The sequence below is a fragment of the Syngnathus floridae genome, chromosome 7, assembly GCF_059516105.1.
Source record: "Syngnathus floridae isolate MCC-2025c chromosome 7, RoL_Sflo_1.0, whole genome shotgun sequence".
Classification (NCBI taxonomy): domain Eukaryota; kingdom Metazoa; phylum Chordata; class Actinopteri; order Syngnathiformes; family Syngnathidae; genus Syngnathus; species Syngnathus floridae.
In genome coordinates this window covers 12,314,898-12,330,267 of record NC_142419.1, presented here as the reverse complement: position 1 = coordinate 12,330,267, position 15,370 = coordinate 12,314,898, and the positions used below count along the sequence as shown (strand labels likewise).

The following is a 15,370-nucleotide window of genomic DNA, read 5'->3' as shown; positions in this document are numbered from 1 at the left end:
TGTTTCAGTACAGACGGGAAGACAAAGAATTAGTTTGATCTACTTTACACATGTTAAACACAACATACTTGCATTGCTTCACCACTCATTGAGCAACCTTGATGAGTAGATTAAAATTGACTGTGCTCACCCACATCTGGGCCTTCAAGTATTTTAGGCCATTGACCAGGTGGAAAGAAGGATCTTCTGGGACCGTGCAGGAGGAGGCGCGTCCAGCTGGAGCCGGAACAGAGTTGTATTGTGAGCTGCCTGACGCTTAGTGGAGAGGCAGATCCACAAGGGTCGGGGTGGCCTCTTTCTGGGGCCCCCCTGCATGTGCTGATGCTGGAAATGGGTCAGCAAGACAGAGGGGCACAGTGGAGGCCAATCACACTGTGTCAAAAGAAATCCAAACAGGAAGTTGTGTACGGTGAGCTGGAAGAGACTGGGACACAAGGCTTTGTTTAGCTGGAGTTATAAAACTTCTGGTATTGTGTGCAAATTATCTACTGGACTTTTATTTTGTTTTGGCAGAACAATGTTGCAACTGTTTTGCTCCGTGAATTGAATATTAATGTGTCACAATTCACTCACGTTTTATTGTGTTAATTTAGTTACCCAAATGAGAAAATAAAAATAAGAAATATACAACACTCTTGATGCTTTTAAATGTTTAATTAAAGCTTTTCCAATCTAAGAAGCCGATTGTGTCTGGGGAGGACCACTAATTAGAGCTGAAACAATTATTATAAATAATTACAGTATGTGTTGTTATAGTGGATGTAATTTACTGGCATAAAATTACAATAGTTAAAGTTGTTGTAATGTTTTGCACTTCTTATTTAACTATTGTAACCGCAATAATGAACATAGTGATAGTCTATTGTTAAAGTGACAATAACAAAACATTCACCTGTGTAAAGGCAGAACCTCTTTTGTTTTTCTTATCAACCCAATTACGCAGGGAATGTGAGCAAGTTGCATAAATTAATTTACAAAAAAAAAAAAAAAAAAGATAACGCCGGACAGTTTATACAGGTTGCCAGAGGGAGGCAGTGTTCTTCTTTGACAAGCATGAAAATGCCAGCATCCATTTTGCCTCCAATTCCCTGCTGTTGCTTTTCAGCTGCAAAATGATGACCAGCCATAAGGGCAGCAAGCTGCTTGTTATTGATGTGGCTGCTTTGAAAACAAGCGCTGTCACGCTTTGGCACAAGACAACAGTAAGCACAACAACAACAACAACACAATAAAATGATGCAATGGAAGGAATGAGTAACAACCTCTTAGTATTTGCTAAACTGACAAGTTGAGCCGGAAAACGTGAAATGCAACAACTGAAAGATTTTCAAGAAAAAACATGAAATAATTTTTAGTAGTCAAATCTCAACTAAAGAGAGGTTTAGCAGAAGAAAACAAAATCAGTGAATTGAATCAGATCTCATGATAATGCAGCATGCCTGTGCAAGACGCTGAACAGTGAATTTATGTTTCACATCTAACTTGGCAGAATATTGGCTTACTCTACAAAGGGAAGTTAAATTGTTTTTGTCATCCTCCACAGCACCACAAAAAAATATGATTAGGAAGGTCAGATGTGCGGTTTGGTGAAAAACAAAAACAAGAAACACCATCACAGGAGTGATCTTTGTAAATGCTTTATATGCAACTGTTTCTTGATCTTTGCAGACACTGTATAGAAAACACTTATTTGTCAAACATTTAAAGCAAGTCGGAGCTTTCAAACAGACATGACTAATCTACAGTTTTCTCCCCCTTGAACCTGCACGCATCTCTTCCGAACATTCCGTCTCGTCTAACACTGACAAACACACGCTCACACACAAACCACTTAAATCAGGCTCTCCACTTACGATTCACAGTAGGCTTTGTAACACTGTTTCTTTATCGTATGATATTTCTCATCTTATTTTTTTATTTAAAATATTTATCCACATTTATGCTGTAATATTTGGAAAGTGATACATACATTTTATTTACATGAGCTTATTAAGTGTGAGCCCAATGCAATGTGCATCTACATACAGTATGTAAAATAAGATGTATGGCTGAGTGTGTACGTGCATGTTAGCCTTGCTTGAGTGTGTGTTCTGTTGGAATCCGTAGTGCGGGGACCAACTCCACCAATCCCCTTTGAGAGCCTTTCAGTACTGCGTTAAACTGACTTGCTGTCACTCCCTATAGCATTGGTGTCAAACTCAAGGCCCGGGGGTCCAGATACGGCCCGCCACATCATTTTATGTGGCCCGTGAAGACAAATTGACTTCATCTATCAATACTAAAATTGCAAATTATCTTCACTTTTAAAAACTACAGATATTGCTAGCAATTTTTATTACTATTCATCTTTTTAAAGTATTTTCATCAGTTTGTTGTGTAGCTTATACACGATGTAATATAAGGCGTTGACAATCATAATGGCCCTCCGAAGTAAACTACGAGTACAATGCGGCCTGTGACAAAAATGAGTTTGACACCCATGCCCTATAGTGTGATAGCATAAAAAAAATCTCTGAGAGCGAGGTGATTGCAGATGGTGTAAAGAAGCATTCATAGTCTTTTGGAAAATCCAAACATTCAGGAGATCTGAGCTGTTATCTCCGAAGGCTCGCTGGTGGTGACACTAGTCTTACCGGGGGCCACAGGAGGTGACTGCCCCTTGGAAGCTGTTCACACGGTATCCTTTAAACTCAACTCCATGTTTTTCTACTTTTCACAAGCTCTGCAAGCACTTGTGTAGTGTACACAATCGTCTCTAACCACAGAGAGAAAACAAAATAAGCGGCCATAACACATTCAGCCAGACGTACTAATCAGGTCCTAGACAAAACAAATGTAGATGAAATTGAGGCACATAATCTGGCAGGCACTGTTAAGCCTGAATTTTGGTATGTTTGAAACAAAAATCAGACAAGAATGATTAACATGTCACAGAAAAGCTCCAGCTACCATCCCGGTCAGAACATGTGAAACATCTACATATGTTGGAATAGATCTTCTACATGTCATGACATACTTAAGTACCATCAAAGTAAATACCTGTAGATGAGGGGGAGCTGAAGAAGGTACCATGAAGATGATATGATGATATGATGGAGTACCTTTGTAGGCATTGTAACTATTGCGCAAGCACAAAATCAATGCGCTCCACCAGTCTTAGAAACTCTGGATTGGGGCCCAAACTAGCCAGAGGCCTATTTCTGCTGGGTCTTGACATTGTAATAACGGGCTTTCTTGAGATGGAGGCATTGTAGTTTGCGGTTCCATTGATAGAAAAGCTTGAATGACCACAGACAAGTACCTCTACTAGGTGTCGGATGACCCTTGTGAAAAATGGGGATACAAATATCTGGATCAGTGAGGGTGACTTCAGCCACAAAGACCCAGATTGGGGAGTTATATACTGTAAATCTTCAAAGTATTACGAGTTGAGTTGATTCGTAGCGTCTGCTAATTGTCAGAGTGAAAGTAAAAGGGGAGAATGAGAGAGAGCAGCTAATCTGTCCGTCCTTCCCTTCACCCCGTTGTTTTCTACGAATGGGGATCAGGAGTTTCCATCGGCGCCCGTTCAACCGTCGTCTGGGGTCGAGTCTTCCGGAGTAGAAGAATCCTCGGCGAACTCATCTGAAGAGCCGCTCTTGTGGATGCGCCCGTCGCAGCGCATGCTGTGGAAAGTCTTGCGGAAAGCCTCCATCATGGAGTGCGCTAGCTTCTTAGCCTCGAGCTTGCTCTCACACTCCACGGCGTGGCAGTCCATCTGGAAGGTCAGATCGTCGTTGATTTGCCGGTAGATCCAGGCAAAGACGTTGGGTCGGACGCTGTGGTCGGCTGTGCAATACGCGATCCGTGCCACCTGGTAGGTGTCCATGGTTACTGAGGCCTCGCCGTGCCCATCCAGGTGGTGGAGACGAACCTGGAAGGGCCGTATCTCCAGGAGAGAGCTGCCAGGGTTAGCGAGAGCACGATGCTCCACCAGACCGACCACTGCTGACTCTGTGCAGCCAGACAAGAAATTGGTCCCAGAAATAGTCACCTTGCCCAGGTAGGTCACCTGCAGGAAATGACATCACATTGCATTTAACCAATACTGTTTGTTGTACAGCAGTTTAAAAAAACTGTAAACTTGAAGGCTGTTTGTACTCGTATCCAAAGAAAAAAAATATTTTTCTCAACAGTGACTGAACCGGCCTCCACACAATGGAAAACAACACGGCATACTAGGGCGGCGACAGACTGACGAGATTGACATGGATAATTTGTGAAGTTCTTCACACAGTTCTGGATGGGAACTCCGCCAGTCTGAGAAGAGTCCAACAATAATGGCTCACTTGTGCCCTTTTGCTACACTACTCTTTATGGCTTTATAAAAATACACAGAGGAGGAGCTTTGGATGAGCAAAATATACTCAAATAGTTTTCACTCCTGTCTGTGTTTACAGTGGAGGATATTTCTCTGTCAATTTTTATTACATTGACACATTGCTGCACACATTAGGAGGGCTGTGCCATTTTATTGTATTATACTATAGAATATTTTAAATGTATACACTGAAAAAAAAACTGCCAGTATTTGTTCTCGCTTCAACAAAAAAAAAAAAAGTATTACCAGTACATGTTTGGGACCACCTTGAAAACAAGATGATACAACCCAAGAATCAATCCTAATTAAATATGAATACATGTTAAAAAAATACAAGTCAGACTGACTGTATGACAGAGAGCAGACACCCATGTCTGGTTTTATTCATAACATACTTTCCTGCTTTTACAGTTATGTTTAGTCTGCCACTGCCAGCGCAAAGCCTCTTTTCTCCACCATGACTTTAAATGAATGGGATCTTTCAAGAAAGCACGTATAACAATCCGCTAGTCACTGGGTGTGTGGTTCTGTCAGCCAATGAACGAGCGACAACAGAACAAAAATCTCAGGAAGTATAAAAATTCATGGTGATAGTATTTCACAACTTCGCCATCCCCAAGCCCCAAGTAAAAACATGGATATTTTAGTCGGTTGTTTAATATGATGTTTGGATTATTAATAGCGGTTCGATTTGTACAGCAAATACGATGGCTTAGGTGTAATGTCTCACAATTGGTGAAAAACAATCATTTGCCTGATTGAGGGTACTTTAAAGTATTTCAAGGACGCTTGAAATAACAACGCTGTGCAGCTTTGATGGAGAAATCACGATGAGCGCTCCAAAGATAAAGTGAGCCAAAAACAACTACTCCCCCTACACTAGCCTGGACCAAATCCCTGACATAGCCAACGGTTTCTACTTGAATGTCAAAAGCCACATTGAGTAACCGAGGTCTACTTTCCTCAGTCTGTTATTTTGCTATTGAATAATTTGTTTAAATCTCACTCAGATTGCCGGCTTCTGGGTTTTATTTGAGTTTTTTGTTCACAGGGTTGAAGGCCAAACATGCAGCTGGTGTCTCCCCGGACGTTTGCATGCCCCTTTCCCATGGGAAACTCGTTTGTGTCTCAGTTACTGCCTTTGAAATTTGATTCTCTTCATTTGCCGATAAATGTTTCAAATTGAGGCGCAACATACCTTGTAGGTGTGCAAGTTGGATGGAAAGGGAAAAAATAACATTCACATGACTTACTTTTAGTCTAAACTAAGTTTAGGTTGTAGGTTAGGGGACAATATAAGAACTAAACTACGTAAGAACGACAGTACCAATTAGTGACGGGAAAATGAAGCTTCAAATTTGCTTCATGAACCAATTTTATTTTTTGAATCCTCGAGATGGCACTCTCAGCTCAACATTGGGCTGACTTTCTTAAAAGTCTATCTTCAAACCAACAGTGCTATCTTCAGGAGTAAAAAAATACAACAATTGGTTCATGAAGCAAATTTGAAGTTTCATTCCCATCACTTATAACAGGATTACTTTTTAATTGGTAAGAGTTTGACCAATTAATCGATGAGCTGATTAAATTCTCCAATTTCTGTGAACATGTCATTCTAAAGAAAGCAAATCCTGTTAGTATAAAGGGAATACTATATTGAACACATTGTAAAACACTACCATGCACAATATGTCAACACAATGGTTTTGTGGCGAGTGTGTCAGGAAATTTCTGAATAGAAGCAAAACATTCCGTTGAAAACAACAGTCAGGAGTTTGTGTGAGTCAAACCACAAAGTTGCTGGACTGCAGCTTTCATCGCAAGTTCAGGCTAAAATTGATCTCCTAAATCCGTCACCGACCAGCACGCATCTGCAGTCCTCCAAGTGATTGAAAGCCAGGCATGCATCTTTAAATCATCTCAGAGAGCTACAAAGTCCTTTGTTTCAACTTTCCATGTGTTTCTCCTCTGTTGCTGCCTCTTCTTATAACGTTTCCTACTCTCGCTTTTATTGGTTTCTTCAGTTTACACGTAGCACGTATCGCTTTCATCTCACTTCTTCTCACATCCCCTCCACAGTTTTACACTCCCTCAATTAGCTAATTGTTAACATTTCACAATCGTCAGACTTAAGTTCAAATATTGATTCCGTGTGATTTCACGACAGAATAAATACAGAGTGAGGGGAGGAGGCCTGCGGTGTTGAAAAGGGGAAGTGTGGGAGAGAAATGGAGCATGCTCAGAAAAACAGAGGAAAGTCAAGGAAACCAAACAAAAGTCACTTTACCATTGCGAGCCTTCCCTTTTGTGTGCGTGTACATGTGCGTCTATGTTAATCATTACATGCAGCACCATTAAATAACAGATCAATCACAGGAAAAACACAGTATCAATCAATCACGATTATGGAAGAAAAAAAAAATCCAGATTATTTTGATTATGTTTTTGCTGCGGCACTACAACCCTGCACATAAAGTTATTACTGCTACGGTTTATTGTTACATTCCGTCCTTGTGACATTTATACCGGACTAGAAAGCTTCTAATTTTCACCCACATTTCCAGAGCTCGCGTGAAATCTGAGCAGAAACCAATGTTTATTTAGCAGTAATGAACAAAAGCCATACAAGCAAATTCAGATCCAGGGTAAGAAGGGCAGTGAGTGAAGGCTGTTATTTCAAGATGGGAAGTGAAGATGATGAGTAAATGCAAAGTTTGAGCAACGGATACACAGAGGGAGACAAAGCAAACATCCTCAATCCTGGGAGCTGGCTGGTAGGAGGGTTAGGGTTAGGCAACACTTCGTATGCATGGAAGATGCAGCACTGGGGCACAGCTGTTTCCGTTATCAATGGAGAAGGAACAGAGGAAATTATGGGAGGGAAAAAAAGGTGAAGCGTGGGAAGCCACGAAGAGATATCCGACCCTGAAGAGAGGATTGGAAACAGCAAAGGAGAGAAAAGGGGTCGGATGGGGAAGGGGAGGGGAGAGATTTTGAAGAACCCATGCATAGGATTGGGTCTGGGAGCAAGTATGAAGGATGTTTCGTTAATTTCCTGCTGAGTGGCCGGAGAAGAAAAAAACTCCTGTCCGTGAACGTGGCACATTACTAGAATTACAGTGACCACATACCAAGACCAAATTGACAAGTGTATACTGTTTAAGCAACCTTAGCTAAACTACTAACTGATTACCTTAACAGAAAATTGGCACCAGCAGCGGATGTAGAGGTCAAAAAAACAAATGTTGCAGTGTCACAGACTGAGGCTATCTTGACATTTTCCCTCAGAAGGCCCCGGTGTTTGAATCCCCCTACATGACTGGGAATCCACGGCTTGGGAATGAATGCAGCATTCCTGAGGAGGTTGTTAACATTCCTCAAAACTTATTGAATCAGCACAGCACAGCTGGCTCCACTTGCCAAGGCATGCAAAGATAGATGAGCGATGTGTGTGCGTGCACGAGTGTGCTATGCGTTGCTTTAAGTCTATATGTAATGATGATGTCAAGTGTTGTTTTTTTTGTGTGTCTTTTTAGAATAAAATATACGATTTCCACCATTGGACTTGTGCGTGCTCCATTGAATTAATTGACGGGTTATTTTTGTGTGGTGCTGGCGTGATGTCACACTATTTACACGATGTATCGGACACAGCTATCACATCTGGTCTACACATGGCGCAAACAAAAACCAGATCAGGATTGAACATTTTCAACAAACCTTCTCATGAAAGAACTAAACCTGCCATTGAAGATTTTTCCTTGACACAGTGACACGGATACAGTTGTTCAAAGAAATAAATTTTTGGGGATATGTGCAAGAGACTGAGAAAAAGTGCAAGACCCAAATTCAAGACGGGAGTTAACTGCAAAATGATGTTGAACAAATCAAACTGGTCTCGAAGTTGATCTCTGGCTGCACCTCTGGTATGGGTGCAAATTGAAAAGTAGCGCAGTGTCTCATTGGATGTGAAGTGCTTTAACATCAGCAAACCAGCCAAGGAAATGAGAGGTGGCCTTTCATCCATGCTAGCTGTTAGCTTTGGCAGTATGTCAGCAGTCCTCAGCCAGCCTTTCTGTTTGCAAACTGAGACTGCGAGCTCAAAGGGGAACTAAGAGAAGGAGAAGGATGAAGGAAGCAGACGAGAGAATATAAAACACTGCAAGGATAATAAATGGTGTCATATTGTACTGTTGCATATAAAAGTCAGCAGGGCGGATGGCGGGGAAAGCAAAGCCGCGATTGTTTTGTCCGTTTTCTCTCGTTACAGCGTTGAGGCAGAAAAATGTCTGGAAGTGGAGACATTCTGGCAGACGGGCAGACAGATATACAGACAGGTAGTGAGTCAAACAGGATGTTACACCTGCCAGCAGACGGAAGGTGGCGAGGAAGGCCGGTTCACATTTTAGGAGGTTTCGCAAACAGATGGGAGAGATTACTTTTATGTGGCTGGTGCTCTGCTAAATAGTGGTAGTGGTATCCACGGCAACGTGGCTTGGCTTCCTTTACAACGCTGCTGGAAAGTGCAGTGAGCTCAGAGGCTACAAGTGGATGTTGGGATTCACACCAGGAAGAGAGGGCGATCAAGTCCAGCTATGTTCAGCCTTCACCAAGGCGACGTATCAATATTTATCTTCTTTCATGGCACTGAGAGCCAACAGTGCGATACAATGTGCCCACTACTATGCCTTTGCATCAACAAATTGAATTGCTGAGCCATAAAACGACTGCAAATCAAACGCATCCCTTAATTTTGGCATGGTTGTCGCATTACGTCAGTGGATGACAGCGACTTTGCACACTTGTGCTGACGTGAAGCGCTGAGCCATAATTTCACTTGCTGACAAAAACAGTAAGGCTGAAAATCAGCGGTTGCCAAATTATAGACCAAGGCGATCCAATAAAATGAGCGTTGTGATGCAGATGAAGAATAATGGATGTCTGAAGTCCATCACTGAGCATTAAAAGTCACAGTCTGTGAATGTAAGCCATGGGTGTGCCAATCGAGGGCTTTTATACCAACTTTCACTTCACGTCCACATACGAATCTAAGGAAGTTTGAGATCCTGTTGTTGCGAATCAGTCACATGTTTGAGCATTGCAAGAATTCCCAAATTAAAGCATCTTAATTATCAGACTGTAATAGCCAGGTACAGTGGCGGGTTAGGTAAAGCACGTTGTGGGAATGAATAGAATCTGTGTGTCCAGTCCGTAATACTATTATAGAATTAGCATTCATGGGAAAGACTGGATTTGAGGATTTTGAGGATTTATGTGATTTTACCTTATATCCAGCTTGGGTTTTGTTCTTTGTAAGTGGTGTGGTTGAGCAAAGTTCAATGGCCTCGGGTTCGTGGAAGATCACCGTGGGCAACGGTTCCTTTCTCAGCGTCAGCACATTCAACTTGGTCTTCAGCATGCTCTGAAAGTGCTGAGGAGGAAGAGGAGAAAGGTTAGGTTATTTACACATTTTCAGTCTGGACGAGACAAGTGTTTGCTTCTCGACTTGATTCCAAATAAACATAAGCTTCATAACACGGTCGAGCCAGTTGCTGGCTAAAAACTTGACCTATCCCAGTGTCCCCTGTACAACATTAGCAGATGGAGGCTCTTTTGGAACATGAAAAACAGATAAACAGGCAAGATGCCCTTTTCTGGTACGACATTTTGTGTTTCCTGAAGCCAGACCCAATCAAATGGCTCAAGTCTAAACAAGTACTACAATAAATTAGATGACAAATGTTCAACGTCTAATCCAAAACAGCTCGCTCACATTTCTTTTAGCACTTTTAGCATCCTCAAAACAAATATCGTAATGTCGTAACGTACTGAAGGAGCAGATGAAAAATAAAAAGGAGAAAAAAGTTGACAGAGTTGTGAAAGTAAAGCCACATGTGTGTAAACGCTTGCTGACCTCCGCGTCAGCACTTTACAGCTCCCTGACAGTGGCTCGCATTCCTGCGGTCGGGCCGGGCACCGAGTAAAGGGAGGAGATGGTTGGCTGCCCTTTACCTGGAGCAAAAGGCATGAGTGGAGAGGGCCACTCTGAATTGGAGTCATGGTATTTTAAACTCTATTTCTCATGTCCCCACAGTTCCCTCATCGAGTGATGACAGTCGATTCTATTTTGGGATTTAGACTCGGAGACGGTGGCAGACTCCATCGTCAGACCAGTGCAGGACTGGTTGCGAGACAAGGGTCCCGTCTGCACGCTACAATACACAATGGCTGGCGTCACGAGGAAACCTCAGAAACCTCAGCCAAGATTAGCAAACACAAAAGCTCTGTTTTGAGATTTACATTTCAGCAACTTTTGTGTAATCTGAATTAGTTTCAGGTGCCTAATCCACACTGATCAAAGTGGCACTGGAAAATGAAAATCTGATCCCTAAACTAACTTACTCCACACTGTAGATTCTTGAGAAATTTAATGGGAGGAGCTTAGAAAATATTTAGCAATTCTGGAAGTGGAGTGGAACTTTCTGAGTTGTCTCTGGTCCCTAAATGGTACAAAAATTAATAACTCGGCTGTTGTGTGTTTGGGGAATTTTTGCCATAAGGGATTTCACACCAACTAAATGCTTAATGTGAATTTTTGGAACTATCCATCCATCCATCCGTTTTCTGAACCACTTATCCTCAGGAGGGTCCCGGGTCTGCCGAAGCTTATCCCAGCTGTCTTAGAACTATAAAATATTAATTTAGGCTTTGAAATGCCAAATAATGTGCACTTTCAAACAATTCAGTGATTTCTTTTCTGCCAGTCAAATCCAACAGTCAACATTATATTTGTGTAAAAGACGTCTAATAAAGGAATACATACAATTCAATTAAGTAATTCAAATGTTAACATAAAGTGGTAAGACAGGAGATGACTAAGCGAAAATGCATGCACTGAAAGTTTTTGACATTCTTAAAGGAAAGAGCAGTCTTTGGAGAGCGTCTCCTTCGACCTCCTGCAGTGATGATTTTAACAGGTAACAGATGGTAAGTTTATCTTTTATCCCCCTACGGGAACGGTACGGGAAAGAGTTCTTCAAGGTTGTAAGCCACCTAGGCTAAAAATTACTGAGTATGCTGTGATTACTGCAACAAACACATTTTACTGAAACTAGTGGTTCCATGTCTCCAAATATAAAAATATAAGATGATCTGGTTCATGTTTTTAGCTTGGGCACCACATGAGTAGCCCGTGTGCCCGTTCCAAAAACTGTTGACCAGTGATGACGTATTGTGGCTGTCTAGAAATGTTTATTTGAGGACAGGTGGTGAAAAAAAAGAGTTACTTATATTCAGAGAAATACAATATCACCATTTAACCATTTAACAATGAGAAAAGAATATCGCACATAACAAGAGGACCAGCTTGCACTGGTTAAAGTTTCCTCCTTGGAGTTTTGTTCTCTTTGCAAATGTTATGTTGTGCCACACAATATTAAAGGCGTGCTAACCAAAATCTTTAACTGAAGCTTCTTTATGATTCATCATCATGTGGAGAGAATTAGAGATGGATTACTGGCAGTGACAGATGCTTTGCCAATGGCCCAATGTGAAAATGTTTTTCTTTATAGGGAAATTGCAGATGCGTGTCTATAGTTGCATTCTGTTTTATTTTTGAAATTGCTTTCATCGTGACTACAACGGCCACAAAATGATGGGCGAATAAAAAGGACGAAGCAGACACAAATGCAAACACGGGTGACAAGGGGAAGTAGTCATCGATTCCTGACAAGTCAGGTCTACGTGTTTTCTTTAGCAAAGGCCTGTTTGTCAAGTGACACACATAGTTAAGTGTCAAAACGTGAAAACCGAAGCTAAAGAAAGAGCTGCTGACACAGGGAAAGACATACTTGCTCGCCACAGGGATTTTCAAAAAAAGAACATTGTCTGTGTGTTTTTATGTGTTTGACTCAGTGAGCACCAGTTAGCGGAAGGATGATAAAGACTTTTTAAGACAGAAATAGAACTGAGGGAAATGCAAAAGATTAATAAACATGCTGACTTGAATTTATGCTTTAAGAGAAACTCTTGCTATAACCAGTATCTGCTCACCCCCAGCTTCTGCCATCTATCTCTTCTCCTTGCCTAAACATGAGACACTTATGCAGCAAGACAGCAGGTGTTGCCATGGCAACAGAGGAGCAAAGCCAGCCAGAATATGGATGTATGCCATCGCGGATGAAAATGGGGTGAAAAAAAAAAGAAGACAACAATAAATGCAACAAAATCAAGATCCCATGCAGAAATGCCCATCAACCCTGACTCAACTGAGGCGAAAGATATCAACGTAAAGAGGGACGTCGCTATGGTTACACTGCAGGCGAGAGCCTGCTGCTGCACTTACCGTAGTTATAATGCACTTCTAATGGCTCTTCCCTTCGTTTGATGCTGATCATTAGAAAAATAACGTTGTATTTATCACTACCACTTTTCTATGGGCATGTTTTAGACTGGCTGTCACAATGAATGACGTACCATTGCTCCTCAAATAGGAAAAATTGGAAGAGACTTTTTCAAAAAATGCTATGAATCCATTTGGAAATAACAATTACTGAGACCTGCAACTTTCAATAGCATTAATCTTAGCCAGTTAAAACAAACACCACAGTGTGAGAAGGTGCAACATGTAACATATCCCACAATGGGTTGATTAGAAAAATGTGGGGTTTTTTTTCATAAATGCAATAATCCATTTTGTTTTTGTTTTTCATTTTGACCACAGAGGTTATTTGCCAAACCACTTGATCAAAACACATTGCACAATCATACAGTCAAGTCACAATCATTTTAGTAAGTGCTCACTAAAACTCATTTCCTGCTCAAATTAAGTAAGTAAAAAAGAAAAGAGCAGGACAATATCTTGACATGCTATGGCGTTGTGTGGAAGTGTGGCCTTTATTTTATTCTATGTGCCAGGGAATGAATTGGTGTCCAGAATTTGTGAAATGGGAGGCCAGCTATATGGTAGGTCACTTTCGCATTTTACATTTTGAAAACAAAACAGCAACGCATTCGTATTTCAAAACACTCAAAATCATTTTTCCCCATCAAAATAAACGCATATGCGAATCAGCCATACCAGCTCCTTGCGGTGTGTGCACCCTGGACACCAGGGGCAGTATAATGAAAAAGAGAAACACATAAAGAAGAGTTTCACAATTGAGTTGTACTCAATTATCCATTCTTTAAAGGGATAAAACACTATTTGGTGTGTCTTTGGTGTGTATTATGAGTTAGCATTAAGCTACCAGAAAAGAGATGCGGGTTAAAAAAAAAAAAAAAACAATCAATAGAATTTTATTGGAATTTTGACCTTTTTTATTACTATTATTTTGGGCATAGATGCTCAAAATGAAAATAATTGTGATTGGAATACGGGATTTAAAACAAAAATTTTCATTTTCTTAAACACATACACAGAAATGGTGAAATCTGCTTAAGATTTTTTTTTGCTTTTTTTCAGCACTGAAGTAATACTATTGAATTGCATTTAAAATAGGTTCAGGCAGTCCCTTTAAAACTATTATTTCATCTTAAACATGACGCACATTTGGCGAGGAGTGAAGTTATAAAACTTTATCCATCGGATGATGGTTCCATAATGCGGTTGCTAGGCGACGTATGTCTCGCTGGTTGTGTAACCACATCGAGCGCTTATTCATAAATTTAAGAGGATGTGGGGAGGTATGCGTAATGGCGTAATGGTGTGATTTACAGTGCAGCTAACCACGGAATCTTAAAAAAAAAAAAAAAAAAGCGGAAGTCTTAATAATTCCTCATTCTATCTTATTGACGTCTGGGCAGATGAGAGGATTGTGCAAGTTCACTTGGCAGCCATGCAGTCCACAAGCAGGCGCACATCTGGAGAGCATTATGTCTGCAGGAGATTCGAAGAAAAGCCCCCCGCTTATCAAACTACGTGTCATTAACGAGCATTTTGACATTTACAAACAGGCACCTCGCTGCTATTTCACACTGGAATAGAAAAACAAACCAAACATCCTGGCGTTTTCAAGGTGGAAGGCCCGTGTTTGCACACTTGAGGTTGACGTTCATTTGAAGGAAAAATGTGAACCGGTGTCACTATTTTAAGCATTCATGAAATGTTTGCATTGGGGGGGGTATAAAACATTCACTGTGGGCTGTCGTGGATAAGATAGACGCACACTAGCTGCACAGTGAGTAGCTGCACGTAAACGTATCACCAAATACAAAGACGTAGAAGCGGCGAGTGGGGAAAATGACAAGTTCGTTATTTTGGACTCGTTTAAAGGATGGCTGCAGGTACTTATTCGTACATTGATTAATTTAAAACATCTGTAGCAAGTCAAAGTGCAGCAAGTCTTTCCAGCAGTAAGATACCAACGTGCACACATCACGGCTGGAATGTAAAAAGACAGCTCAATCTTGATTTTTACGGCTCCTCCGTCGACAGTAAACGCAATCACCGGCCATTGTGTCCTACCTGCAATCGCTCCGACGCTGGTTGCCACATATTAGCGGTATGAACGGGTCTCCGTCTGGACGACAGCTTGTACTCTGGTCGTAGTCCGGTTCACATCTGTTCGCTTTTGCAGTTCGCCTCTCTGCCCTCCTTCAGCCTGGACCAGTCGGCGACCAACGCTGGATTGCTCCGCCTGGCGACAGTTACATCTATCACCAGGAGGTGTCGCTCGTCGCTCGTGTGTGGTGTTACCTATTAGTGCTGCGTTCACAGACTTTCGAAAATTCCGCCATCAATGTGTCAAGCTGAATATCACTGTGTTCCTTTACTATTATTTTTTCTGTATATTTTGTGGATGCAGAAAAAGGCAACTCAAAAATCAGGACCACATACGATGATTGAATCTTCTTGAGTCACACAACGCACACAAAAGGCCAACCCAAAGGCCAATCACAAGGCCTCTTACTTATAATAAACCAAGCTCAAACCAGCCTGCAACAAAGCTGTGTGGACAAATAATAGTTTGTGGATGTCGTGAAACAAGTCTGCAGTGGCATTCTGTCTGT

At 41.4% G+C, this 15,370-nt stretch overlaps 1 protein-coding gene across 1 annotated transcript; it reads right to left on the bottom strand.

Annotated features, from left to right (window-relative positions):
• Nucleotides 1-1,621: 1,621 nt before the first annotated feature.
• On the bottom strand, nucleotides 1,622-15,010 carry pid1 (phosphotyrosine interaction domain containing 1). The gene is made up of 3 exons (XM_088381294.1): nucleotides 14,826-15,010; nucleotides 9,645-9,791; nucleotides 1,622-4,051 (listed from the first exon to the last, which is right to left on the bottom strand). Exons 1-3 carry the CDS (start codon nucleotides 14,853-14,855, stop codon nucleotides 3,569-3,571), a joined length of 660 nt encoding a protein of 219 aa, XP_088237420.1. The 5' UTR covers nucleotides 14,856-15,010; the 3' UTR covers nucleotides 1,622-3,568.
• Between the last annotated feature and the right edge of the window lie 360 nt (nucleotides 15,011-15,370).